We start from the raw sequence: 24,550 nt of genomic DNA on the forward strand, positions 1-24,550 counted from the left end.
ACAGGAGATGCTTTCCATTATGGAAAATGTCACTGATATTAAAAAGATTATATATATATCTCCATAATGCTTGAAGGCCTGTCAGCGATTAAAATGGAAGGCAGAGGCCGGGAGAGAGGGGGTGGCGTTGAAATGATCGAGAGACATGACTGATTTTGTCATGTCATCTGCTGCCTCCCTCTCTCCCCCAGCCAGGCTCCGGGAAGGAGCAAAGGGAAGAATTCGCTCCAAATTTAGATCCCGAAGAAAAGAAATTTTAACAAACCCAAATTGCAACCGTGGCCTTGGGTACCAGAGAGGGAGCTGCGTTACCGGGGGGGGGGGAGGAGGGGCGGTCGGCATCCCTCGGGGGCGCTTCCGAGCCCGGGGACGGTGATTTCTGCCTCAAAATAATGGGGGGAGGAGGGGGGGGGGGGGAAGCAATGAAGCGAAGCGAGCAGCAGCGAGCAGCGCCTGGGCGGCTGCCAGCGAGGGGCAGTGACTGAGCACTTCAGCATCCCCGCCTCCCGCATGCGGCGGGGCAGGGGCTCGGCGCCGCATCCCCCGCGGCCGGGACCGCACCGCGCCGCACCGGGGGGGTGAGCGCCTCTGCCGGGGCCCGGGCGGGGGCCGGGCCGGGGCTCGGGCCGCCCCGAAGGGGTTAAGGCCGGGACCTGCCGCCGGGACCTGCCCAGCCAGCCCGGCGAGTCGGCGGTGCGCAGCGGGCGGGCGGGCTGCGGCCGCCTCCAGCCCGCTCCCACCGGCACCCGCACCGGCCCCGGCACCGGCCCCGGCACCGGTAGCGCGGGGCCGCGCTCCGCTCCGCGCAGGTAAGCGGGGCTGCGCGCCCCTCGGCAGCCGGGCTGCAGGGGCGGGGGGGAGGGAGGAAGAGGAGGAGGAGGAAGAGGAGGAAGCGGGGGGAGGAGGAAGGTTCTGGACGCCGGAGCATCGCGGGCCCCGGTGGCGCAGCGGCTGCCGGGGCCGGGCTCGGGGCGCCGGGGCCCCGCGGCGGGTGCGGGAGCCCGGAGCCTTTCCCTGCCGCTCCCTCCATGGCGGGCGCTGCTGCTCCCAGCCCCGCACCTGAGGAGCGATGGAGCGGGGCTTGTGTGTCCCCCCTGGCCTCCCCCTGCTCCCGGCCGGCCCCTGTGCGCTCTCCTCCTTCCCTCCTGCTCCCCCTCCGTGTTATTTCTCCTCGTCTCCCCCACTTCGCCTCCGCGGGGCGGTGGGGACCTGTCCCCGCACCCCCGTGTCCTTCTCCCACCTGGCAGCCTCTCGCTCAAGGTCACTGCAGTAATTCCATATGAGCTGCCGGGTGCTGCCGCCTTATCTCCCGCACAGCTTCTCTTTCACTGCCTTTATATTCTGGGGGGGGGGAAATATTGTGTTCGATAAACCCCGCTGCTTTTAACCCCAGTGGCAGTGCTCTGGCCAGGGCCACGCTCCTCGCACCCCTGCCCCAGCTCCTGCTCCCCATCTCTTCCCACGCAGACTCCCCGGGCTGTCTCACACCAGGCAAAGCCCAGCTGGGATCGGGTCTCCGGCTGGGACGAGCGGTGCCGGAGCCCATCACACTGGACCTGGGGTTTGTCCTGCCAGGAGGGACCGTCCTGCCCCGGAGGACGAGCGCTGGTGTTTGCAGGTGTTTGTGGGGCCGGTGGCACCTTTGGAAAACACGACTTTATCTCCCACCTGGGTGTTGGTGGAAAGCAAAGCGCAGAGCCAAGTCCCGGAGGACTTTGCTGCGTTGCTGCCCTTGTCCCGAAGGTGTTTCCGTGCCAGGCGGGCAACGGCGTGGCGGCCTGCACTGCCGGCTCTGCCGGCGGGATCAAAAGGCCGCAGCGACGGGCTGCATTGCGAAAGGGAATCAGTGCAGGGAAGCGTCTCGAGAGCAACTTTGGCCTCCCGCGAGCGTGGCAGTGCCAGGCTCCTCTCTGACTCACGGGGGACGCTGCCGGCGGAGCCGTGGGGTGCCCGGCCGCTGGCCCATGGGAGAAGGAGGTGCCGGACTGGTCGCACGGGTTGTGCAGGAGCGTGGCGGGCCCCGTGCGTGGCTCGTGGGCACGTCGGCACGGTCTCGGCCCAGCTCCGGTGGGACGGAGCGGTGTCCTGAGCCGGGAGAGGGCTGGACACGGTGCAGCAGCTGCCGTCCAGGGAGGTACCGGCACCCAGGGTGGGCGGTGGGATGGATGCCGGTAATCGCTGTCTGCAGGCACTGCTGCGCGGGGGAGATATTCCTCTGCCCGCAAATGTTATCTCAGATGGGGAAAAAATTGCCAGTGAGTTTTGCTGCAGCTGCAGTGGGAGCTCTGGGAGCAGCCCGGCTCCCCGGCCCTGCGGCGCGGCCCTGCTGAGGGCACGACGGCTCCCGGCAGCCTCTGCCTCCCAGCTCTGCTCGGCCCGCTGACAAAGCGAGGGTGGATGGGGTCTTCCCACCGTGCAGGGAGAAGGTGAGGGTTAGGACCAACACAGAGTAGGGGATGGAGTTGTGATGGGCTCATGTGCAGAAGGGTCCAGACTGACCCACGTCATTTTGCATCCGCGTCGGGTGCAGCGCGTCCCAAGGACGGGCATTGCCGTACCAGGGCAGCTCCCGGCCACGCCAGCCCCTGCGGCCCCGGCCCTGGGCGCAGAGAAGGCTCCGGCAGCTCAGGTTTTTGGGGACAGGGGGTTGCGTTATCCATCCTGCTCGCCGAGCTGGCGCTGGAGGTTAGCACCCTGAATTCAGCACCCCCCAGCAGTACGCGCTTCTGTACCCGCAGCCTCTCACGGAAGCAAAATTGTTGAGTTTGCTGGGAAAACCCACCCGAGCGGCAGGCCCTGGCTCACGGCAGGATTTTGGGTTTGCACGATACATCCTTGGTGACACCGAGAGCCTTGGGGCGACAGCCGGGGCGAGTGGGACCACGTGCAGCTGCAGATAACGCACTGGGGGGTACGGGAGAGCCCCTGGCTGGCGTGAGGGCTGCAGGGCCTGAAACCAGCTTTGCCAGGACCGTGGGGCTGAGGCAGCCAGGATGTGGAGGAGGGAGCTGCCATTTTCAGGTGGTTACTTTTAGAAACAGAAGTGCAGGGTAAAATCTCCTCCAAATGTTGCTGAATCCGGAGCCAAATCTCTCAGCAGCTCTGCGGTGCTGCGTTTCGGCTTGCTATGGGATTTTTTTCCCCTTGAGCACCCTGTATCCCGCGTGCCTTCGGGTTAGCAAGCGGCGGCAGCCCGGCACGGTGCACCTGACGCCCCAACGATGGGCGCTTCCACCTTGAGAAGGGTCCTGGGTGCCAGCTGAGGGCTCTGGGGATGGGTCTTGGTGGTCGGGGTGGTGCTGAGGTCTCTGTGTCCCCGTTCCTCGCTGCAGGCGCCGGTGAGGCCGTGGCCGTGAGCGCCCGTCCCTTCTCCACCGTTTCTGCCCGCCGCCGGCGGGTCTCCGGCACTGTGCAGCCATGACGACCTCGGCGCTGCGTCGGCAGGTGAAAAACATCGTGCACAACTACTCAGAGGCAGAGATCAAGGTGCGGGAGGCCACCTCCAATGATCCCTGGGGACCCCCCAGCTCCTTGATGTCGGAGATCGCCGACCTCACCTTCAACACGGTGGCCTTCGCTGAGGTCATGGGCATGATCTGGCGGCGGCTGAACGACAGCGGCAAGAACTGGCGTCACGTCTACAAAGCCCTCACCCTCCTGGACTACCTCATCAAAACCGGCTCCGAGAAGGTGACCCACCAGTGCCGGGAGAACCTTTACACCATCCAGACGCTGAAGGACTTCCAGTACGTGGACCGTGACGGCAAGGACCAGGGCATCAACATCCGAGAGAAGGTGAAGCAGGTGATGGCGCTGCTGAAGGACGAGGAGCGGCTGAAGCAGGAGCGGGCGCACGCGCTGCAGACCAAGGAGCGCATGGCCCTCGAGGGCATGGGCAGCGGCAGCCACCAGGTCTCCTACGGCCGCCGCGCATCGCCCTACGGCGGCGACGACTATGGCCGGGCGCGGGGCTCGCCCTCCTCCTTCAACTGTGAGTGCTGCCAGTGGGGCCTGGCGGCTCGCCTGCGGGGCTGGTGGCTCGCTCGGGCTCGCTTGGGCTCGCATTTGGTGTGCACCCGCCTGGTGCCCATTGCTCCCCTCTGCTTTCTGTGGGGGTGGTGTGAAGCCCGGCTCCATCCTGTGCCACAGGCAGAGGTTTGGCTGGGCCGGTGGTGAACCCCAATGGTGGTGGGAGCTGGTGGTGCCCCAGGGCAGCCTTAAACCCACAGCTCGCTCCTGGTAATGAGCTCTAACCTGGGGCTACGTCCTTGGGGAAGCCATGCTGTGGGCGTTGGGATGGGGGCCTGGGGGAGGCTGCTGCTGTGCTCCCCAAAATACCCCAGTCCTCATGTTGCTCCTTCTGCTTTTCCTCTTTTTATCTCCCAGCATCGTCCTCATCCCCACGGTTCGCCTCCGACCTGGAGCAAGCGAGGCCCCAGACGACAGGCGAGGAGGAGCTGCAGCTGCAGCTTGCGCTGGCCATGAGTCGGGAGGAGGCGGAGAAGGTAGGGCGGCTCTGCCGGCCCCATCGCCCTGCACCTTGCCTCGTCTGAGGGCATGGTGGGTCATTTCACTGGGAAGAGGGAGGATTTTGGGGGCTGTCCAAGGCCAGTGCACGCACCTGCCACCACACCAGGCTGTTTGTGTTGTGCCTGGCACCCACAATCGCCAGCGGGCAGATGGAGGCACGGGCTGTCCCTGCTCCCCATCCTCATACTGGTGGGGACAGCACCAGGCTGAGACCCATCCAGCCTCCCAGACCCCAGGGTGAACTTGGGGGGTCTTCTGGATTCACCACGACCCCACCAAACCTGGCTGCCCTCTTCTGCCGAGGGTTTCTGGTCCAAGCCCCACCATTTCTCTTGCCTTCTTCCAGAGGTTTTGAGAGGTGACACCTCGTCCAGCACCGTGGTTTGCGTGGTGGGTGGGGGGTCAGCAGTGTTCCTGGGGCTGGGGGCTCGGTGGGGCCGGGTGCTCCCTCCCACCGTCCAGTCCTTTCAAACTGGTCTAGAAGGGGCACTGGAAAACAGCACCAGGAGGAGCCGAACAGGGACGCAGGCAGCAAGTGAGCTGCTGTCTCCGACCGCGAGACCTCCCCCAGGGCTGTCCCCTCTCCTATCTGCCGGCCACGGCCCCTTTGCCACCAGGAACGGCTTATTTGCGCGCCGGCTGAGATTGCCACCGGCTGGCACGGCCCGTGCGGAGCACGCGGGTACGGCCGGGCACACAAAATCAGAGGGATGTGGTGAGCCCGGGGCTGGCAGGCACCCCCCGGGGCTGGCACCGAGCACCGTGAGCTGGGTCCTGCTGGGGCAGGGGACGTGCTTCGAGACGGTGCTTGCTGCTGCCCATCTCCCCTGCCTGACAGAGGCTCTTTTGGAGCCGGAGCAGAGCGTATATCCCTATTTTTGTCCCGGGATTGGAGTATTTATAGCTTCCACGCACTGCTGCGATGAGCGCTGCAGGAACACGCTCTTGACAGCGCTGGGAGCCCGTCTGGGCTGCACACACGTGTGCACACGCTGGTACAGGCGTGCACACACGCACACCCCCACCGCGTCCCCGTTCCCAGCCCCGGCTGGTCCCATGCTGCTGGATGAGCATCATGGGGTGGTGATCGGGGCTGCCGTGGTGACACGGGGACAGTCTGCCCAAAACCTGCCTTAGGTCTGGGCGCTTCTCCCCCAGCAGAGCGGGGCCAGGCAGGACTCCTGAACCGAGGCTGGTCGGTGTCACAAGCCCTCCTCCCCATCAGGCTGCCAGGGCGAGGGGACGCCTCGTTGATCCCCTCTCCTCCATCGACTGTGCTGGAGTCCCCGAAAACATCCCGGGGGAGATGCTGGCTGCCTAATTTAGGGTCATCCCAGCCTAGATGCAAGCAGCAGGTGATGGGGTAGGGGAAGGAACTGGGAGCCTGAGCAGGAGCCGGTTTGAAAGTGTAGGGGCAGTGGGCTGGGGGTCCGCAGGCAAAGCCGGCTGGGTGGGCACAGAGGTGCTGTGCAGGCAGGCGAGGGGCCACAGGAGAGGCGGTGGCAAGGACAGGGACCCCCGAGCAGCCCCGCGAGCTGAGGGCAAGCTGAAATGTTACCCGATTTCCTCTGTTGGCAGAAGCCACTTCCTCCAATTTCCAGTACAGACGAAGAAAGGCAATTGCAGCTTGCGCTCGCGCTGAGCAAAGAGGAGCACGAGAAGGTACCTGTGCCCCGCAGCCCCGGGCGCGCCTCTCTCCTTGACTTGAGCTTCTCTCTGGGGCAGCGGAGCCTGAAACGCCGCCTCGCTCCGGCACCTGCTTCGCTTTCGCTGCTCTGGGGCTGTCTGCTGAGCGCTCTCCCGGCGGGCTCGGCCCCAGAGGAGCTGCCTGCTCGGATGCTGGGACTTTTCGGGGATGCGGTGTCAGCTCCTGTGCCGGGTCTGTCTCCTGGAGAAGGTGCTGGCTGCGGAGCTGCTGAGCTAACGGGCCCCGTCCCTTGTCCCCGCAGGAGGTGAGGGCTTGGCAAGGGGAGAACTCCCTGCTGCAGAGAGCCGTGGAGGAGACTGCCCAGGGCGGGGAGGAAGAGGAGGAAGAAGATAAGATGAAGAAAAGCCAGGTACAGCATGGATGGCTGCACAGGCAGCCTTGGGCTCCGGGGCGATCCCACAGCAAAGGCCCTGGGCCTCCCTTACCTCTTTATTCCCTTTCTGTTTGCAGTCCTCCATCCTGGAGCTGGCAGATATATTTGGGCCGGCGCCAGCCCCCTCCAGCCACACGCCTGCCGACCCGTGGGATATGCCAGGTGGGGGCAACTCGCGGGCTGCCAAAGCTTGGGACAGTGGCAGACACCTCTCCCCGCACCTCTGTCCCCACCCCAGTTCCCAGGAGCTCAACGCTAAGGACCTCTCGCTTCTCCTTCCTCCGCTGCCTGGTCCATTGCATGCCCAGGCGGTGCTGCTGGAAGCTGAGGTCCCCTGGGCACATCCCCACTGCTCCACATCCCTCTACATCCCACGCCATTCCCCTCTCCCACAGCTTCCCTTCTTTTTTTCAGATATGAAACCCAAAGCGGAGCCGGCAGCGTCTGCCTGGGCCGGCGCGGCTGACCCCTGGGTGCCAGTCCCAGCCGCCGGCGGGGAGCCCCTGTCCCAGACGAGCGCCGCGGCCCAGCAAACCTCCGCTGGGCCCTGGGATTTCTCCCCTGGCCCTGCTGCAGCCTCCGACCCTTGGGGGAAGGCGCCCTTGGCTTCTGGCTTCCCTCCTGCGGACCCCTGGGTGACGGCGTCCCCCCCCACCCAGGGCTCTGGTTCTACGCCAGCTCCCGACCCTTGGGCCGCTGTGGCTGAGCAACCTCCAGACCCTGGTAAGAGGCTCGATGGGCATTTCGGCTTCGCCTGAGGACCGTGGGCAGCTTTACCCATCGCTGCCCTCCTGCGAACGAGCATCCCGGGCGCTGCCCCCCTTCCTCCCACAGCCAGCTCTGCAAACACCCCCTCCCCGCTCCCCCGCCCCGCAGCGGGACCTCCACTCACCCCTTGGCATCCAGAAGACTTCAAGGAACTTTTAGGCTTTATCTCTACGCAGAATAGGCTGCTTTAATTAACACGGCACAGTTAACGGAGCCCTCCCGTGGGAGCAGATAGCTCTGCTGCACCGCCCCAGCAGTGGGGTGATGGTGTGTCCCCCCACCCCGGTGCTACCTGCTTGTTTGTTCACCCCAAACCAGCACCACGTGCCCTGCCGTGACAGGACGGTTGCTGCTCGCAGGTGCCCCATTGCAGATGGGGAAGTGGTTGTAGGAGCAGCCTGTGTTTCAGAGCTCAAAGCCACTCGCGGTTCCTCCTTGGTGCTTCCTCTGGCCCCGTGGAGGTCCCGCCTGCGCTGCCCTCGGTTTTGGTCCCTGGGGAGGAGAGCAGAATCCAGCCTGGGGGGCCAGCGCTGGTGGTTAAAGCGTTCCTGCAGACCTGTCCCCTCTGTCTGTCCCCGTCGGGGCTGGGAGAGGGACGTGCCTGCTGCAGGCAGGCCTGGGTCAGCATTGCCTGCTCGAGACCGGGCTCCTGGTCTGGCTTATCTCAGCCCCCCGGGCCAATGCACATTCCTGACCCACAGCCCCACGTCCCCTCGCTGCACGCTCCCCCCTCTCCGTCTCCTTGCAGGCAGCCGTCCCTGCCTCTCTCCTGCCCGTACATCTCCCACCTCTCACCTCCCGGCTTGCTCCCCTCCTTGAGTCTCCCCTCTTCCCCCCAGCTCCAGGGGGGGACGCTTTCGACCTGTTTGCAAAGCCGCCCGAGCCAGCCGAGCCGCCGGAGCAGGAGCCCTCGCAGCCGCCCTCCTCCGCCAAGTCCAGCAGCCCCGTCGGTAAGAGCGGGGGGAGCAGGCAGGGTCCGATTTGGGCAGGTGGGGACAGTGACCCGTCCCTGCCCGTCACAGGGCTGGCCGGGCTGTGCGTGGCTGCTCGCTGGCGTGGCCGAAGCTCATCCCCACCTGCAACCGCGCGTGCCACGGGCTCGGGCTGCCCCATAGCCGAGGAGGCAGCTCTGGTCCTTGCGTGCACCCACATCTCCAACCCGGCTGCCTCCTGCGGTGGCTCGGGGGGAGCTTGGGCACAGCCTCAGCCCTGCCGCATTGAGCTGTGACCTGGGGTGCGACATGCTGTTAGCACAGGGGGATGCTGTCACCGTCGGTGCCCCCTGGCCAGCTCACGTAGCTCATCTCCCCCCTCACCCCAGAGCTGGACCCCTTTGGTGACCTGTTCCCCAGCACCAGGCAGGATGGGGCAAAGAGCTTCGACCTCGCCAACCTGGCCGACTCCCTGCCCGAATCTGGCAAGGAGCGGAAGGACTGTAAAACCCCCGAGGCCTTCCTCGGCCCCGCCGCCTCCTCCCTGGTCAACCTGGACTCCCTGGTCGCGCCTGCGCCGGCCTCCAAGACCCGCAACCCCTTTCTCTCGGGTAGGTGCCGGTGCTGCGGCGCGGGCTGCTGGGCAGAGGGGTGTTTGGGGGAGGAGGAGGGCTGGGGATGGATTGGCACGGCCACCCTGATGCATCCCATTGTCTCCTTGCCAGGTCTGAGCACGCCGTCCCCCACCAACCCCTTCAGCCTCGCCGAGCAGCCCAAGCCGACGCTCAACCAGATGCGGACCAGCTCGCCGGTGCCCGGCCTGCCCGCCGGCCTCCCCGCCAACTCCATGACCTACAGCGCGTCCCTGCCGCTGCCCCTCAGCAGCGTCCCCGCCGCCGCCGCCGCTCTCCCCGTCTCCGCCAGTGCCTTCCCCCAGGCCGGCACCTTCCCCGAGCTCCCCACTTTGCCGCAGCCGTTACTGCCGCTGAGCGGCCCCCCAGCCCCGCCGCCCGCTCCGGGGGGGCTCAACCCCTTCCTCTGAGCCCCCTGGACGTGCAGACTCTCGCCCCTTCCCCGGCTGTTACAGACCCCCCCGGCCTTTTCTCCCACAGAGACTTTGGGGGGCCGGCGGTTCGCTCGCTGCGAGGGAGGGGGCCCCCGCGCCAGCCCCCTCCCGGCTGGGGGGCAGCCAGCATGAGCCCCCCCGCGCTTGATGGGCGAGAGGGGACCCCCGTGCCCCTGCGAAGGCCGGAGCCGAGGGCGGTGCAGGGGCCGCGGCGGGGCCCCTCCGCAGGGCCGCGGTTTGGGGGGGGGGTCCGTGCCGCTGGTGCGGGGGGTCTGGCCGTGGGTGGTTCCCCTCGGGGCAGCGCTGGGGCCGGGGGCAGCCGGGGTCCCCCCCAGTCCGTGCTCCCCGGCTGGTTCGCGCTCCGCCGGCTCTGTTACCCCCCGCCTCGCCCGGAGCCCCTCGGCCCCTCCCACTGCTGGGCCCCGCTCCGGGCCTCGGGGGGCGCCGGCGCCCCGGCGCTGCTGGCGGGCGGCGGCTCCGGGCTGCCTGCGAGACAATAAAACGCTCTGACGGACCCAGTGTGCGGCTGCCGCGGCGGGGAGGGCCCGGAGAGGGGCGGGGAGAGCCGCGGCGGGGCCGCGCCGGAGGCCCCGGGGCCGGTCACGGGGAGCGGCGGCGGCTCCGCCCCCCCCCCCCCCGGCCGCCATGTTCGTGCGCCGGGCCCGCAGGTACCGGGAGGGACCGGGCGGGGGGACCGGGTGGCTGCGGGGCGGGGGGCAGCGATCGCTGCGACGCTTCTGCACCCCCGCTGCCTCCCCCGCGCCGCCCTAAACCTCCCCCGCACCCCCCTGCATCCCCCTAAGTTCTCCCCGCATCCTCGCAACGCCCTGTACCCCCCTGCACCGCCCTTAAATCCCCCCTGCACCCCACTGAGTCCCTCCTAGATCCTCTCTGCATCCTTGCAACCCTCCTGCATTCCCTGAAATCCTTCCTGCATCCTTGCGACGCCCCGTACCCCTCTTGCATCTCCCCTAAATCCCCCTTGTACCCCACTGAATTCCTTCTAAATCCCCTCCGCACCCTTGCAACCTCTCCTGCGTTCCCTGAAACCCTCCCTATATCCAAGCACCCCACTGAATCGCTCCTAAACCCTCCCTGCATCCCTAGACTTTGCACACTCCCTGCACCTCTCTCACACCCTCTCGTCATCCCAGTGCCCCAGCCCCGCATCCCGTCCAGCAGCAGGAGGATCTCTCTGGTCCCCTCCTGTCCCTCGCCCGGACGAGCCTGTGCCGCCCTCCCCACACCCTGACCCCGCACCTACCTGTGCACCCACGGGAGGGGATTTTCCTCCCTGAGGACACACAGATCAAATCCTGCAGATGCTGCTCCCTTACGCGTGGCTGTTGGGTGACTGTCACCCTAAAATTCTCCAAAAAGGGGTTGGGGGCTAGAGGGGAGAGAGCTCCCAGAGGAGAGCAGCCTCGCCTGAGCCTCCAGCAATGGGGAGGACTTTGTAGGGTTCTGGGTGGGGGATGGAGGGGGACCCAGCCTGTTGCAGTGGAGTTGCCCAGCCCTGGGGCTGGAGCGGTTCCCCGGCCCGGGGAGGGCGTGGGGAGCAGCACCCCGTCCTGGGGCCACACCGGGTGCCCGAGGGAGCGGGGTGAAGGTGGTGCTGGGCTGGGGCGTCGCGGCTCTCCGGGGGCGAGCAAGGAAACAACGAGCCCGTTTGGTGTCGCAGGTGCGTGTTTCTAACGGGGAGCGTGACCATGGCCACGGGGGGGACAACCACCCCTCCCAGCGTCCCTCGTCACACCAACCGCCTGATTAACGAGAAGTCCCCCTACCTCCTGCAGCATGCTCACAATCCCGTGGACTGGTAAGAGCGACCAGTGCCTTTCTCCCTCCTCCTCTCCTTGTGTCCGCGGGGCTGAGGGACTCGCTGCCGTGGAAGTGATGACAGGTGAAGCAACCTGGCCTCCGTGGGGCATGGAGTGGGCTCGGGGTCCACGCTCCCGAGCCAGCCGTGCCCACAAGCTGCCCTTACCATTCTCCACCAGGCAGTGACTTCTCAGGCAGCTTTAGAGGAGCCCATGAATCCTGGCAGCAGTGACCCCTGAAGCTCCTCTCTTGTCCTCCCTCCACAGGTACCCTTGGGGTCAGGAAGCCTTTGATAAAGCAAAGAAAGAAAACAAGCTGATATTCCTGTCAGGTAACCAGGAACGAGACATGTTTCGTGTTCCCACGTGTTGTTCAGTAGATGGCCAGATAAGCTGGGCTGCGTCCTGAGCTGGTGTGTGAGCTGCCATGTAGGTAAGGACGGACACTGGGCACTAATTCTCTGCCAGCAAGAGAGGGCCACATGCTTTAATAGCTCTTGCTGAAGATGGGCTGCATCCAGGGGCCTTCCTGGCTACCAAAGTCCTTGGCCAGATCTTAGGAGCAAGAGCTGGAGAGCCCAGGGGGCCCTGCAAGCTTCCATGCTTGTAGGAGGCCTTTCTCCTCCATCTTTTCTCCAGGGAGGCAGCAGCTGTTCCCCGTAGCAGGGTTCCCCATCTCTGAGCCATCTCCCTGTAACGCGTGTCCTGCTCCCTGCAAAGGGCTTTTCCTCGCTCACCTGAGCTTCTTTTCAGTTGGCTACTCCACCTGCCACTGGTGCCATGTGATGGAGGAGGAGTCCTTCAAGAACAAGGAGATCGGAGAGATTATGAACAAGAACTTTGTGTGCATCAAAGTGGATCGTGAGGAGCGGCCAGATGTGGACAAAGTGTACATGACCTTCGTGCAGGTAAGGGAGACACAGGCAGGGCTTGGGAGGCTTTGGCTCTCTCAAGATGAAGTTCATGGTCATGTTCCTCAGGCAAGAAGAGCTTGCACGTGGGGTGGTCTGAATGGGGCCATGCATGATCACACGGGTGGAGAGAAGCACACTTCTGTCCTCACGTGAGGCACTTGGATGTGCCAGAGGGGTACAGAGCAGAGGGTGCCTCTTGCGTGACCTTGGTGCACCCGTGGTTTGTCTTTCAGGCAACCAGCGGTGGAGGCGGTTGGCCAATGAGTGTCTGGCTGACGCCAGACCTAAAGCCCTTTGTAGGGGGGACGTACTTCCCTCCTGAAGATGGAGTTCATCGTGTTGGCTTTCGGACGGTGCTGCTCCGAATCGCAGAGCAGGTACGGAGCAGGAATGGCTTAGCAGGCGGTGCTCAACCAAAAGGGCAGCAGGGAAATTGGTCTGGGCCTGATGGGTGACTGAGTTCAGAGATACAGTCATGAGGAACAGTAGCCCAGAGAACATGTCAGAGCTTTGGGTGGGTTAGAGATGGATTGGAACTGATCTGGGGAGGGGGACTGAGAGCTGAAGGTGCAGTTCGGACTGGTGCGATGCAGGAAGCAGAAAGAGAGACAAAAAATGGCAGAATTGACTTTCTCACTCTGCATCTCAGTGGAAAGAGAACAAAGATGCCCTGTTGGAGAACAGCCAGAAGATCCTGGAAGCATTGCTACACAGGTCTGAGGCCCGTGTGCGGGGCCAGGAGTCACCCCCTCCAGCCGAACAGGTGATGGCCACCTGTTTCCAGCAGCTCTCCAGCTCCTACGATGAGGACTACGGCGGCTTTTCTGAATCCCCCAAGTTCCCCACCCCAGGTCAGTCTGGCCTCTGCTGCTGAGCCCCGCCACGGGGCAGGCAGCACGGGGGGGCAGAGCCCACCCCTCGGCCTCCCGCTTTCTCCTTGTGTTTCAGTGAATTTGAATTTCCTCTTCACGTACTGGGCCCTGCACCGAACAACTCCAGAAGGTGCCCGGGCGCTGCAGATGGCTCTGCATACCCTCAAGATGATGGCCCATGGGGGCATCCATGACCACATCGGTCAGGTAGGAGGAAAGCCTCAGGGGTAAACCCATGGCATGCCCAGGGGCATGGGGTGGAGATGTGGGGTGGAAACATGGGGTGGAGACGTGTCCACTCGGTCATTGCAGGGGTTTCACCGCTACTCCACCGACCAGCACTGGCATGTCCCTCACTTTGAGAAGATGCTGTACGACCAGGGGCAGCTGGCAGCCACGTATAGCAGAGCGTTTCAGGTAAGGCCGCAGCATCCCTCTACGGAGGGGGTCTCGCTTGGCACACCACTTGTGGGCTGGGGAGGGCCGGCTTTGTTTGGGGAGCAGCTTCAAAGCCTGTTCCCCAAGGTGTTGCCCATCCCATGGACATGGAATGGTCCCATATTCCCTTTCACGTACTGGTCTTCATCCAGAAGCGCTGCACAAGTCCGTGACAGTTTAGCCCCAGGGTTTTGAGCATCCTTCTGGCTGGTCTTTGCAAGTCAGCAAACACGTGCTGCTGCCTCTGACCTTGGTGTAGCTCCAGGGCTGCTCTCCAGTGCCTGTAGATGAGATCTTACCCTGAATCCATCCCATGCTTAAAATCCCTGGATGTTCAAATGTGTTTCCCCCCCTTTTGCCAGCTCTTTAAATCTGAATCTCTTATTCTATCTTGCTGTGTCTCGTGCCTCCCCCCTGCCCCGCGTACCATCGACATCCACCCCGTACCTCCTGCAGATCTCTGGTGACGAATTCTTTGCCGATGTCGCCCAAGACATTCTGCTCTATGTCTCACGGGACCTGAGTGACCAGGTAGGTTGTTCCCTGAGCTGGGCCAAAGGGAGCTGCTTACCCTGCCCTGGGACGTGCTCTTCCCTCCCTCCCTTCCCAGCTGAGCTCAGGCAGGGGCACTGCTGGGGCTCTCTGGCCACCCTGCCAGCCCAGAGCGATGGGAGCCTGGCTGAAGGTGCTGTCCTGTAGCTGGAGGGTCTCTCTGTTGCTCTTTTCCCAGGCAGGAGGTTTCTACAGTGCAGAAGATGCTGATTCCTACCCGACTACCACATCTGTGGAGAAGCGAGAAGGAGCTTTCTGTGTGTGGGAGGCTGAGGAGATCCGGGCTCTCCTCCCTGACCCTGTTGAGGGGGCCACAGAGGGGACAACCCTGGGAGATGTCTTCATGCACCACTACGGCGTGAAGGAGACTGGCAACGTGAGCCCCATGAAGGTGAGGGACAGCAAAGACCTCCCCGGTCCCGGGAGCATCAGTGGGGGACCCACACCCCTGGGTGTGGGAGGATGGCAGAGCATCGTGGGGGTCCACCCCTCCTCAGCCTGGTGGTGTTTGTAGAACGGGGCTCTCCTTTCAGGACCCCCATCAAGAGCTGAAGGGCAAGAACGTCCTTATTGTGCGGTGCTCCCCGGAGCTGACGGCGGCCCAGTTCGGGCTGGAGCCGGGGCGGCTGGGCGCCCTGCTGCGGGAGGGCCGGCGGAGGCTGGCTGCGGCCCGGGCGCAGCGGCCGCGGCCACACTTGGACACCAAGATACTGGCGGCGTGGAACGGTGAGAGGCGGCTCAGCGCCGGGCGTGTGTGCCTTGGCTGGGCCCCTCCAAGGGGGCCAGGGAGTTTTTGAGGGCTAGTAGGAACGAGTCCTGCTGGGACCGGACAGGCCCCCGGGGAGGTGGTGGGTGGGCTGCGGTCTGGGGCTGTGGGAGCGCCTGGGGGAAGCCACCCCACACCCACAAGCCGTGGGGCTGCAGAGCGTTGGGATATTGCTCTGGCTTTATTTTCCTTCCCCGCTGCCAGCAGAGAGCAGCAAAACCCTTCCCCTGGCTCAGCCCGGCTCCCCTAGTTGGGCTCTGGGAAGGGGGCTGGGTTGGGGTACAGGACCCGGGCGGGTGCAGAGCCCGTCTCCAGCGCTGCGTTAGCACAGCCCTGCACCCCACTGTCCCGCAGCAGGGGACAACTGCAGGACCCCAGGCCCTGTACTGGGTCTGGAGCTGGTGTGAGCTGGGGTTGTGTCATGGAGCTCAGGCCATAAGCAGGAAGACTCTCCTAAGCCCTGTTTCTGCCTGCAAGCAAAGGCTGAGCTCTTGCTGGCCGTGCAGCGCCCTGCCCTTCTCTTTGGGGACAGTAAGTGACTTTCTTAGTGGTTTGAACCCATTGGAAGAGCTGATGATTGAGCCCTGGCCTGCTGTGAACGTCACGGAGGGTGAGCTTCACGCTGAGCATCCTTTAAAGGAGAGACAGAGACACCCACGCCGGTCCCTCGTGCCTCCCCTTGAGCCTGTCCCCGTGTCTGTCCTACGCAGGGCTGATGATCTCGGGCTTTGCCCAGGCTGGGGCGGCCCTGGCCGAGCAGCAGTACGTGAGCCGGGCTGCGCAGGCGGCCGCCTTCCTGCAGAGACACCTTTTCGACCCCGCCAGCGGGAGGTTGCTGCGGAGCTGCTACCGGGGCAGAGCCGACGCGGTGGAGCAGAGGTGAGCAGTGGTGCAGAGAGTGTCCCGGACCCAGCGGCCACCCTGCGGGAGCTGCCCAGGCCCCCGGAGGTCCACGTCCAAGCAGGACTGAACGTGGAGGGAGGGAGGCTGTTCGCCTTGTGCAGAGCTGGCTCTGGTGCAGTTTGGGATGGATTAGTGCCCCTTCTCAGTGAGAGGAATTGAGGTCAAGTCCTTTTCCATTCCTTATCTTTGGAGCTGGCAGAAGCCTTCCCCTGCCCTCCTCTGCTGCCGCTCGGCCGTACAGAAACCTGGGGCTGAGCTGTGTGATGACTTGACACGGCCACTGCTTATCTTAGACTGAGCTCTGAGCTGGCATCTCCTCGGGTAGCAGAGACCAGTAGGTAGGGCTTTGCTGGGTTGGGGAACATTTCCCACCTGGCCAGCGTAGAGACCCTGATGCCCCTTTCCCGTCGGCCGCTGCAGCGCCGTGCCCATCCAGGGCTTCCTGGAGGATTACGTCTTCGTCATCCAGGCTCTCTTTGACCTGTATGAAGCCTCACTGGAGCAGGGCTGGCTGGAGTGGGCCCTGCAGCTCCAGCACACGCAAGACAAGCTCTTCTGGGACCCCAAAGGCTTTGCGTATTTCTCCAGTGAGGCTGGCGACTCCTCTCTGCTCCTGCGCCTGAAGGATGGTGAGCTCGGGGACCTGCACGGGTTGTGGTGTGGGGCAGCGTAGGGAGGGCACGGGCGATGCCCGGCTGGAGGACCAAGCCATGGGGTGGTGAGGCGTTGGGCTGATGGAGGAGCTGTTGTCCCCCACAGACCAAGACGGAGCAGAGCCCGCCGCCAACTCTGTCACTGTCACAAACCTGCTCCGAGCGGCTTGTTACTCCGGCCACGTGGAGTGGGTGGAAAAAGCCGGGCAGATCTTGGCTGCCTTCTCAGAAAGGCTGCAGAAGATCCCGCTAGCCCTGCCAGAGATGGCCCGGGCCACCGCTGTCTTCCATCACACCCTCAAACAGGTACGGGCTGGGGCTCCTGTGTCCCCTATGGGCCCTGCCGCAGGGAGGGGGCCTGGCGGTGGTGTGGGTGCAGTCACAGCTCTCTGCTTTCTCCCTCCTGCCATCTGCGCTCTCCCTGGACAGGTCGTTATCTGTGGGGACCCTCAAGGAGAAGACACAAAGGAGATGCTGCGCTGTGTCCACTCCGTCTTCAGCCCAAACAAGGTAGAGGAGCCATCCCTGCCAGCCCTGCCATCCCTGCCAGCCCTGCCAGCCCAGCCAGCCCTGCCAGCCCTTCCCTGACCCCTGCGCAGCCGCTCCCTGCTGCCGCCTGCATTGCTGGGGCCTTCATCCTTTCTCCCAGTGTGGCTGTAGCATCCATCCTCCTCCTCCTCTGTCCTGCCTCCCTTCTGGGGAGCATCCTGTCCTGTCCGTATGGGTAAGCTCAGCTGGCGGGGCCATGGCTGAGCCCCTGCACCCCTCTCCCTGGCACAGAGTGCTGGCAGCCCAGCCCGGGGAGCGGCTGCAGCAGCGGCTGCTGTCGCTGCCGGCTGTTTACACCGCGCTCAGCCTGAGCCCAGCGTCCCCAGCACTGCTTTCCCAAGGGAAAACCTTTCGTTCCAGTATGGATGTGTCATGCCTGGTGCGGATGTGTTGTGCTCGGGGCAGTTCCAGCCGGTGTCTGGGTCACCTTCTGCCTGGAGCTACCCTTGGGAAGCGATGCTGGGCTGTGGGTGAGGGGACTCAGCGTTTCAGCCTCTGGACTGAATTCATCCCCGCCTGTTGGGGTCCTGGTGCCAGGGACTGGCACGTTGAGCCGCAGCACGTGGGGAGCTGGCACTGGGGCTGAAGCACCAGTCTCCCTCTGTAACCCCAGCTGGGGTGAACTGGGGAGGGCTGAGCCATCAGGACAGATTCCCTGCTCTGTCCTTGCATTAGCTCAGCCCACAGCTGCTTTCATCCCTGCCTACGTGCCCAGCGGTGTTTAACGCTGGTGTGGGAGGACGGTCACAACTTCTGCCCGGGAGCGTGGGTGGGGGACACGGCTCCCGGTCCTTCCTCTGTCATCTCCCATCTCGCAGCACCCTCGGCTGTGCTGGTCCCCATGCCGCGTGCGAGGCCCCTGCTCCCACGCTCTTCCCCTCTCTCTGTGAAGGATTACAGCGGGTGACCCAGTTTGCAGGGACGGGAAGCGCCGTGGTGGCAGTGGGGGGCCCGGTGCCGCTGCTGATAATCTGCTCCCGCTCCCCGCAGCTGGTTCAGCCGTCGGTCCCCTGAGCCCACGCGGGCTCCAGTGGGGAGAAGCAGCTGGCAGCTTCGGGGTCTTGAGCAGAGCAAACAGTGCAGCCATTCCCTCTCCTCCGTGCGGCTTAGTTCCCTCCTGCTGCCCTGGTGCCAAGCCTGGCTGGGGGGATGCTTACTGCCCAGCGGCAGGTCCGGCTCCCCCAGGCTGGTGCCTTCCTCAGAGCATGGAGGAAGAGGAGGGCTGGGTGCTCTGGGTGGGTATTTCTGTGGGGGAGTGAAGCCACGGGGTGCTCAGGAGCTGCCCGAGGACAGTGGCACCCAGCCGGGCTGCGTGCAGGAGGGGAGCACGGGGGGCTGCAGCTGGAGGCTGGCAGCAGCCAGGGTGGGGGTCCCCCCCTTGCTGTCCGTGCCTGCTCGTGTGTGTTCCCCACGTTGTGATGGTGGGATGGATCAGAAGCCGTCCTGTTCGGCAGCCTGAGTTTGTCTCCTGGAAGAAGGAGGGTGGCAGGAGGATGGTGCCGGGAAGGCTCCCTCCCCGAAGGGGCACAGCCCCCTGGGCACGCGTGTGCTTCCCCGAGCGCGGGGGTGCGGCAGCGGTGGGAGCTGAGCTCCTCCTCGAGCTTCATCAGCCCCGGGCCCATCATGGAGCCGGAGCTGGGCAGAGCGCAGGGCCATGCTTCCCTGATGGCTCCTCGCCTTGCAGAGCTGATGGAGGGAAGGGAAGAGAATCCCGCTGCGTGGAGCATCCACCTCCCACCAGAGCATCTGCCTCCCTCTCTCCATGCTCCCTTTCCCACCCGCCTGCAGCCCCCCCAGCTGCTCCCCAGCTCTCCTTGCCTGACCCCAAGAAGCCACCCGGAGCGGGGCAGCCCTGAGTCACCCACTGTGGGGATGCGGCAGCTTTGGGATGGGCTTTGCCAAGGAGTTGGGCAAACGTCCTGGCCGTGTCCCCTGACACCCCCGGTCCCTCGGTGCCGGCGCTGGGGGCTAGGCTCCTCTGCAGGAACACAATTAATTAGGTCGTTCGAGTAATTAATTCCTTACAAATCTCACGTTGAAATCCTTGCTGTAACGAGATACTGATGAGAAAACGGCACTGAGGTCGCAGATTTAAGCGGACCCCATGCCCGCAGGAGCCCCTTGCCACAGGCGACCGCCGCAGGGATGCGAGTGCTCCGGGGGCGATGCCGGCGGCTGCTCCCCGGTGGGTCCCGGTGCTGGGAGCAGAGAGGGTTGGATCCCTGCTCCAGGGCTGGATCCTGGCTCCCGGTATAGATCCCTGCCCTGTTAATGGTCTTTAGGGTAATTATGAAGGATCCCATTATCTCCTCAGCTGCAGAGCGGTAGCCTGCCGCTCGCCTTCATCCTGGCCCCGCAAGAGGACCTTAGGGAGCTTGTGAGAAAAATGAATAATGAATTTCAGATTGGACATGAATTGGTAATTAATCACTCCTGGAATTAATTCCAGACAAAGGCGAGGAGGGAGGAGGGCAGGGAGAGCAGGAGGCAGGCAGGGAGACGGGCTGAGCCGGCGCTGGGTCAAGGCAGGGGCCAAGCGGGAGGTGTGGGGTGATGGGGGACAGGACGGGACTGCAGCAGCCGTTATCCAGGGCAAGGGCTGGGGGACGCGGTGACCCCCTGGGGACACAGGGGGTGAGGGCAGCCCTGCCAGGCAGGGGGAAGGCTGCGCAGGCTTCCTTGCTGGGTGTCGGTGCTGGGTTTGCTCCTGGCCCTGGGCCCGTGGCAGAGGATGCGGCATGCTGGGCGAGTGGTGCCGTGGTGGGAGGTGTGTGTGCCACCGCTTGGCAGCTGCCGGGGCCGGGACGGTGGGAGCCGGGGCGGTGGGAGCTGGGGCGGTGGGGGCCAGGGTGGTGGGAGCCGGGGAGGCAGCGCTTGGTGTTGGCATCCCTCAATGGCAGTGGCATGAGCAGCTCAAACATGTGGCGAGCGTGTCAGTGCTCAGTGGGCACCGCGGTGGGTGCACGTGTGGGGCAAGGGCCAGGCATGGGCGAGGATGCTGCTGCCGTGGGATGCTGCTGCCGTGCCTCGGGCCTGGGGACGGTCCGTGCTTTGCTTGCCCTTCATGTCTGTGTCGGCACCAGGCTCCCTGCCAGCCCCCGGCCTTTCCCGATTAGCCCGCGAGCCCTGAGGCTTTGACAAACGTTTTCCCTTTCAGCAGAGCTAATTATCACGGCAGCCCCATCATCACCCCTGGCTGGTGCTGCCGTGTCAGCCCAGAGAGCCCCCGACCCACTGCTCCCCGGAGTGTTTTGGGGAGCGATGGGAGGGCAGGAGGAGCTGGGCTGCAGGGTGGGACTGGGAGATGCTGCGGCTGGCGCTGGGGTCAGGGCTGCCCCTGGGATGGGGGGATGTCCCAGGGAGCCGGGTGGGTGTCCCAGGGAGCCGGGTGGGTGTCCCCGGGAGCTGGGTGGGTGGCCCCGGGAGCTGGCTGGCTCGGGCACTGTGTGCTGGTCCCTGTGCTTCATCCCCAGCTGCCGGGTGTCTGGTGGGGAAAAGGGAGGCAAAGCTGCTGGGGATGTGGCAGACCATGAGCTCCCCCCGGCGCAGGCGTGATGGGGACGTGGCTGCTGCAGGACCCTGGCAGAGGGCTGGCGCGGGTCCCCTCGGCTCCCCGTCCCCTCTTGTCTTTGGGTGGGCGTGTGGGGGGACGCTGCCAGCGCTTGGCACGTCAGCGGGGAGGGAAGGAGCAGCTGGCTGGCGCGGGCTGCGCTCTCACAGCTCCTTCTCTTGCAGGTGCTGGTGCTGGCAGATGGAGACAGTGCCGGGTTCCTCTACCGCCAGTTGCCTTTCCTGGCATCCCTGGAGAGGAAGGACGGGAAAGCCACCGCCTATCTCTGCAGCAACTTCGCCTGCTCCCTGCCCGTCACCTCGCCCCAGGAGCTGCGTGGGATGCTCTGCCCATGAGCCTCCCGGCCCCGCTGCCCACAGAAGGGCAAAGGGGGGTGCAGACTGTCACGCCACCCCTAATAAATCCACCCTGAGCATCAACTGCCTCCTGGGTGCTTCCTCTGGCAGCATCTCGGCAGACCTGGCACTGGTCCCTGGTGCTGGTTTTGCCGTGGCCGGGAGAAACCCACCGAGCAGCATCTCCTCCCCCTGCGCCCGCGCTCGCTCCTTGCCTCTTGTCGATGAGGAAAAGGAAAACAAATTAAATATAAATCCTGGCGTTAATGGAGAAGTCAGATGGGAAAACTATTAGGGTTCCTATAGCAACCCGGGGTAACACTGTCAAAGGCACCTGGATGACTTGGGAGTCAAGTGCTTTTGAAAGTGTTACTGGTTACGACAGCCGCGGTGTTTTTCCATTACGGGCAGATCGTAACATACATTAAATTAATATATAGTGCATGCAAAAAACCTGCTCATTAACACAGCTGATGAAAACGTGCCGCAAGACCCAGCCTAAGCCCTTCCAAACAGCTAAACATCCCGTCCTGGCTTTGCCAAGGGTGCAGAGACCTGGGACAGCCCGAGAAAGGGCTTTTCAGAGTCTCGTTTTCTCTGTAAAGGGCCTGGCAGCCAGTGCCCGTGTCCACACTAGGATGGGACTGGTGAGACTGCACCGCTTCCCCCGGGACCCGTGGCAAGGTGGGGACCTTCCCTGGGGCAGGGGTGGCTGGGGAGGGGGTTGGCTGGGTGCTGGGGGTGGGTGCTGCTGGCCGGGCTGCTCGGGGCTGCAGCTGCCCCAGCCTGGCCCCTGCCTTTGCTTGTGGAAAGTTTCAATAACAGCACAAGAAATAACCCCTAAACCCGCCTTTTGGCCAGCGTTTGAGGAGGGGGTGTTTGCTCTGAACTGCCCCAGCGAGGCCAAGGCTGGAGCGAGGGTCTCACCCATCCTCACTGGGGGCTTGGCCATGTCCTGCTGTCGCCGGCCACGGGGACGGTGCTGCCGGGTCTTGGCATCTCCACGTGAGATCACCCACCCTGGCAGAAGAGCGATGCCGTCGCCAGCCACGCAAGCTCCCTTTGCTGCAGCAAATTCTCCCTTTCCTCCCCACCCCATCTTTCCTCCTTCTCCCAAACGGGCGAGTACCTCGGTTTCAGCACCCCGGGGCTCCCCCAGAGCGGCAGCCCGAGCCCCGGCCGGCGGGATGCCGTTATCCGGCAGCGAAGCGGCGCCGAGCCGCGCTGCCCGCCGGCTTTCCAGCGGGCTGTGCCAGGGTTTGGGGGTAACCAGCCAGGAGAAATGCCTTTGAAGTCAGAGAGGAATTTTGCACTTCATCTCGTGAATGCTTTCTATGCTTGTGGAGGAGGAGGGGGGGGGTTATTTTCTCTCTTCATTTTAAAAGCTGAAGTGTTTCTGGAAATCCAGCTGAAAATTGCTGCTTTGGCAGATGGCTGGCTGCTTTCCTCTGGGTTTTTTGGTTTATTTTTTTTTTTAACTTGGCATCTCTGCTGCGGGGATTGATTTGACACCCGTCCTCGTGAGCTCTCGGAGCGGGTCGGTGCTGTGTCCGCACCAGGAGAGCATCCTCGGAGAGCGGGGCTGGTGCTGAAGCACCCCATGGGGAAGCCCAGACGTGTCGGGCCCCGTGGCTGGCCAGGTCTGTGTGTGACAGCCATCCCCGAGGTGGCACGGGGCTGGGGGCAAGGTGCTGAGTCCATTTTGGTGTCCACCAGCCCCCCGTGGCACAGGCACAGGGTGCCTTTCTCCTGCACCATTTTGCTTGTCGGTGTGTCTCTGTAAGCAGCCGCCGGGCAAAAAAACACGCTGTGAGGCTGTGTCAGGACAAATCGGGCTCACCTCGGGAAAAAAACAAAACAACAAAGGAAGAAAAGTTCTCTGTAATAAATAAGCGATGTTGTGGCACCTCGGTCCTCCTGGCACCCCTGCCTCACTGCTGCCTGGGAGCCGGTGGCCCCGTCCTCTGTGTTCCTGTGGTCCACACTCTCTGCCCCATCCCTGGGGCCACCCGGCTGCTTCAGCCCTTTGGCTTTAAGGCCTTGGCGAGGGGATTTTTTCCTTGAGTTCAGCTGCAACACCCCCTTTGCTGGTCCCTTCGGTGTCCCCTGGCTGGACTGGGCGCTGGGGCATCCATGGGTGCTACTCCTCATCGGCGGGCAGTGCCGAAGAAGGGTCCTGCCGCAGGAGCCGTGGTGGTTAAACCCTCCCAGCGATGCTTCCTTCCTCATCCCTTCCCTGTCGCTAACCCACTGATTTCACTGCAAATGCCGTTTATTTGCCCCAAGTGTTGTTTTCCGGGGCGATTAATGGCACACAGGGCTGGCAGGATGCTGCCCTGCTGGCCTGGGCTCTCGGGGGGTGATGGAGCAGGGTCTTGGTCCCACACCACTTCACAAAAGCCATTTTCCTGCCCCCTTCCCACGTTTCCTTGGCAGTGGATGTGGGGGCTGCCGGGGACTCTCCTCGGGGCAGCACCAGACCCCGCTTTCCCCGCTGGCGGGGGGCTCGAGGCATCAGGAGGCAGCATCCCGCACCCCCCCCTGCTCCTCTCCAGCTGCAGAGTTGTCAAAAACCACCCCAAAAATGCATTAAATAACCCCGGTGCTGCTTTTTCTCCCACAATCACTTGGTTTTCTCATCAGGCTGCTCCGGAGGGCGCAGAGAGGGGTTTATCACCTTGCCTGGAAGCCCCACCAGCCATGAATGGGGGAGAAGCAGGTTTTCCCCTTCCTTTTTTAAAATAAAAATAATAAAAAAAACCCTTTCAACATTTTAATTTTGAACTCTTACATTGGGGTAACTGTGGTGCACCCCATCGCTCAGCCCACCAAGGCAGCTGGGAGGGCTGACACCCATCGTGTCCCTTGGGGGGGTCCGGGGCACACGGCGCGGGGGAGGCAGCGCCGGCAGCCACCCTTGCTGCTCTAATGAGGTTTTCCCTCTAATTAATATTCCCTGGCAAAGCCGGCGCTGGTTCTGGGTCTCTCGGCTTTTATCTCCCTCGGCATTGATGTGACATCAATGGGAGACGGGGCTTTGAAAGCTGTTTGTTGTTTGCGATGTTGCGTCTGCGGGAGAGGGAGGGTGGAGAGGGGCGTCCCCAAGCCTGGGTCCAACTCTGCTCCGGTGCCTGTCCCCCCCATGCCCTAAGACACACGGAGGGGTGCAGCCCTGTTTCCAGCCCCTTCCAGAAGGGACCTTGGGCAAAATAATGAGGTTTCTGCACCCAGTTGCTTCCCACATGGGTGCCCAATTCACACCCCAGCAGGCAACTAATTCATGAGTGAGCACCCAGGTAGGTCATGCCTGAGCACCCCCTTGTGCCCATGCTTGGGTGGCCAATTAGTCTACAGCTGAGCACCCAGTCTGCTCCTGCCTGAGTGGGTGATTAGCTCCTGCCTGGCGGTTATTTTGGGTATAAATGGGCAGGTTTTGGTAAGTGGGTGCTGTAGTGGTGCTGAGGGAGGAGGTTGGGAAGGGCCAGGTGCTGGTCATGGCCGCTCTGAAAGTGATGGAAATGCCCCGTTGCATCCCAAAATGTTAGAGGAGCCTATGGCGGGCAGGAGATGTGGGGCTGGAGCCCCGCTGGTGCGAGGAGTCCCTCCGTGCAAGTCCTGCACCGTGGAGCCCAGTTACTCCAATATTCACCCAAAGGGAATTTGCAACTGCCGAGCTGGTGTGGTGAGTCCCCTTGGGGCAGGTGGTGGCATGTGTGGGGTGGTGGCCATCCCCCTCCCTGCCGGGACGGGCTGCATCCCGCTGGGGCATCCGCAGGCAGGGGCTGGAGGGGGAGCCAGCC

The 24,550-nt window shown here is 63.8% G+C and overlaps 2 protein-coding genes across 9 annotated transcripts; both read left to right on the forward strand.

Annotated features, from left to right (window-relative positions):
- The first annotated feature begins 735 nt into the window (after window positions 1–735).
- On the forward strand, window positions 736–9,934 carry EPN3 (epsin 3). 7 transcript variants are annotated; one of them, XM_068413107.1, is made up of 10 exons: window positions 736–809; window positions 3,333–3,991; window positions 4,387–4,505; window positions 6,109–6,192; window positions 6,480–6,587; window positions 6,689–6,773; window positions 7,026–7,334; window positions 8,219–8,329; window positions 8,701–8,922; window positions 9,037–9,932. In XM_068413107.1, exons 2-10 carry the CDS (start codon window positions 3,418–3,420, stop codon window positions 9,351–9,353), a joined length of 1,929 nt encoding a protein of 642 aa, XP_068269208.1. In that variant the 5' UTR covers window positions 736–809; window positions 3,333–3,417; the 3' UTR covers window positions 9,354–9,932. The 7 variants fall into 7 exon arrangements, with proteins under 7 accessions (XP_068269208.1, XP_068269215.1, XP_068269214.1 ...); XM_068413109.1 differs by lacking the exon at window positions 736–809 and adding an exon at window positions 1,513–1,618; XM_068413110.1 differs by lacking the exon at window positions 736–809 and adding an exon at window positions 2,074–2,134.
- An 18-nt stretch (window positions 9,935–9,952) lies between these two features.
- Window positions 9,953–20,834, forward strand: SPATA20 (spermatogenesis associated 20). Of its 2 annotated transcripts, none has more exons than XM_068413105.1 (16): window positions 9,953–10,045; window positions 11,059–11,196; window positions 11,465–11,529; window positions 11,951–12,105; window positions 12,345–12,488; window positions 12,761–12,962; window positions 13,060–13,190; window positions 13,296–13,400; window positions 13,878–13,952; window positions 14,152–14,364; window positions 14,507–14,699; window positions 15,450–15,618; window positions 16,063–16,271; window positions 16,402–16,601; window positions 16,725–16,805; window positions 20,580–20,834. In XM_068413105.1, exons 1-16 carry the CDS (start codon window positions 10,023–10,025, stop codon window positions 20,748–20,750), a joined length of 2,274 nt encoding a protein of 757 aa, XP_068269206.1. In that variant the 5' UTR covers window positions 9,953–10,022; the 3' UTR covers window positions 20,751–20,834. The 2 variants fall into 2 exon arrangements, with proteins under 2 accessions (XP_068269206.1, XP_068269207.1); XM_068413106.1 differs by lacking the exon at window positions 9,953–10,045 and adding an exon at window positions 10,101–10,727.
- The last annotated feature ends 3,716 nt before the right edge of the window (window positions 20,835–24,550 follow it).

Source organism: Nyctibius grandis, chromosome 15 (genome assembly GCF_013368605.1).
Source record: "Nyctibius grandis isolate bNycGra1 chromosome 15, bNycGra1.pri, whole genome shotgun sequence".
Classification (NCBI taxonomy): domain Eukaryota; kingdom Metazoa; phylum Chordata; class Aves; order Nyctibiiformes; family Nyctibiidae; genus Nyctibius; species Nyctibius grandis.

What these genes read in the sequence shown, in the direction of transcription:
- EPN3 (XM_068413107.1), top strand. Translation starts at nt 3,418, where the DNA reads ATGACGACCTCGGCGCTGCGTCGGCAGGTGAAAAACATCGTGCACAAC. An exon ending in CTCGCCCTCCTCCTTCAACT is followed by an intron (nt 3,992 to 4,386) that starts GTGAGTGCTGCC and finishes TTTATCTCCCAG; the next exon opens with CATCGTCCTCATCCCCACGG. An exon ending in GTCGGGAGGAGGCGGAGAAG is followed by an intron (nt 4,506 to 6,108) that starts GTAGGGCGGCTC and finishes CTCTGTTGGCAG; the next exon opens with AAGCCACTTCCTCCAATTTC.
- SPATA20 (XM_068413105.1), top strand. Translation starts at nt 10,023, where the DNA reads ATGTTCGTGCGCCGGGCCCGCAG. An exon ending in TGCTCCGAATCGCAGAGCAG is followed by an intron (nt 12,489 to 12,760) that starts GTACGGAGCAGG and finishes TCTGCATCTCAG; the next exon opens with TGGAAAGAGAACAAAGATGC. An exon ending in CACGGGACCTGAGTGACCAG is followed by an intron (nt 13,953 to 14,151) that starts GTAGGTTGTTCC and finishes CTCTTTTCCCAG; the next exon opens with GCAGGAGGTTTCTACAGTGC.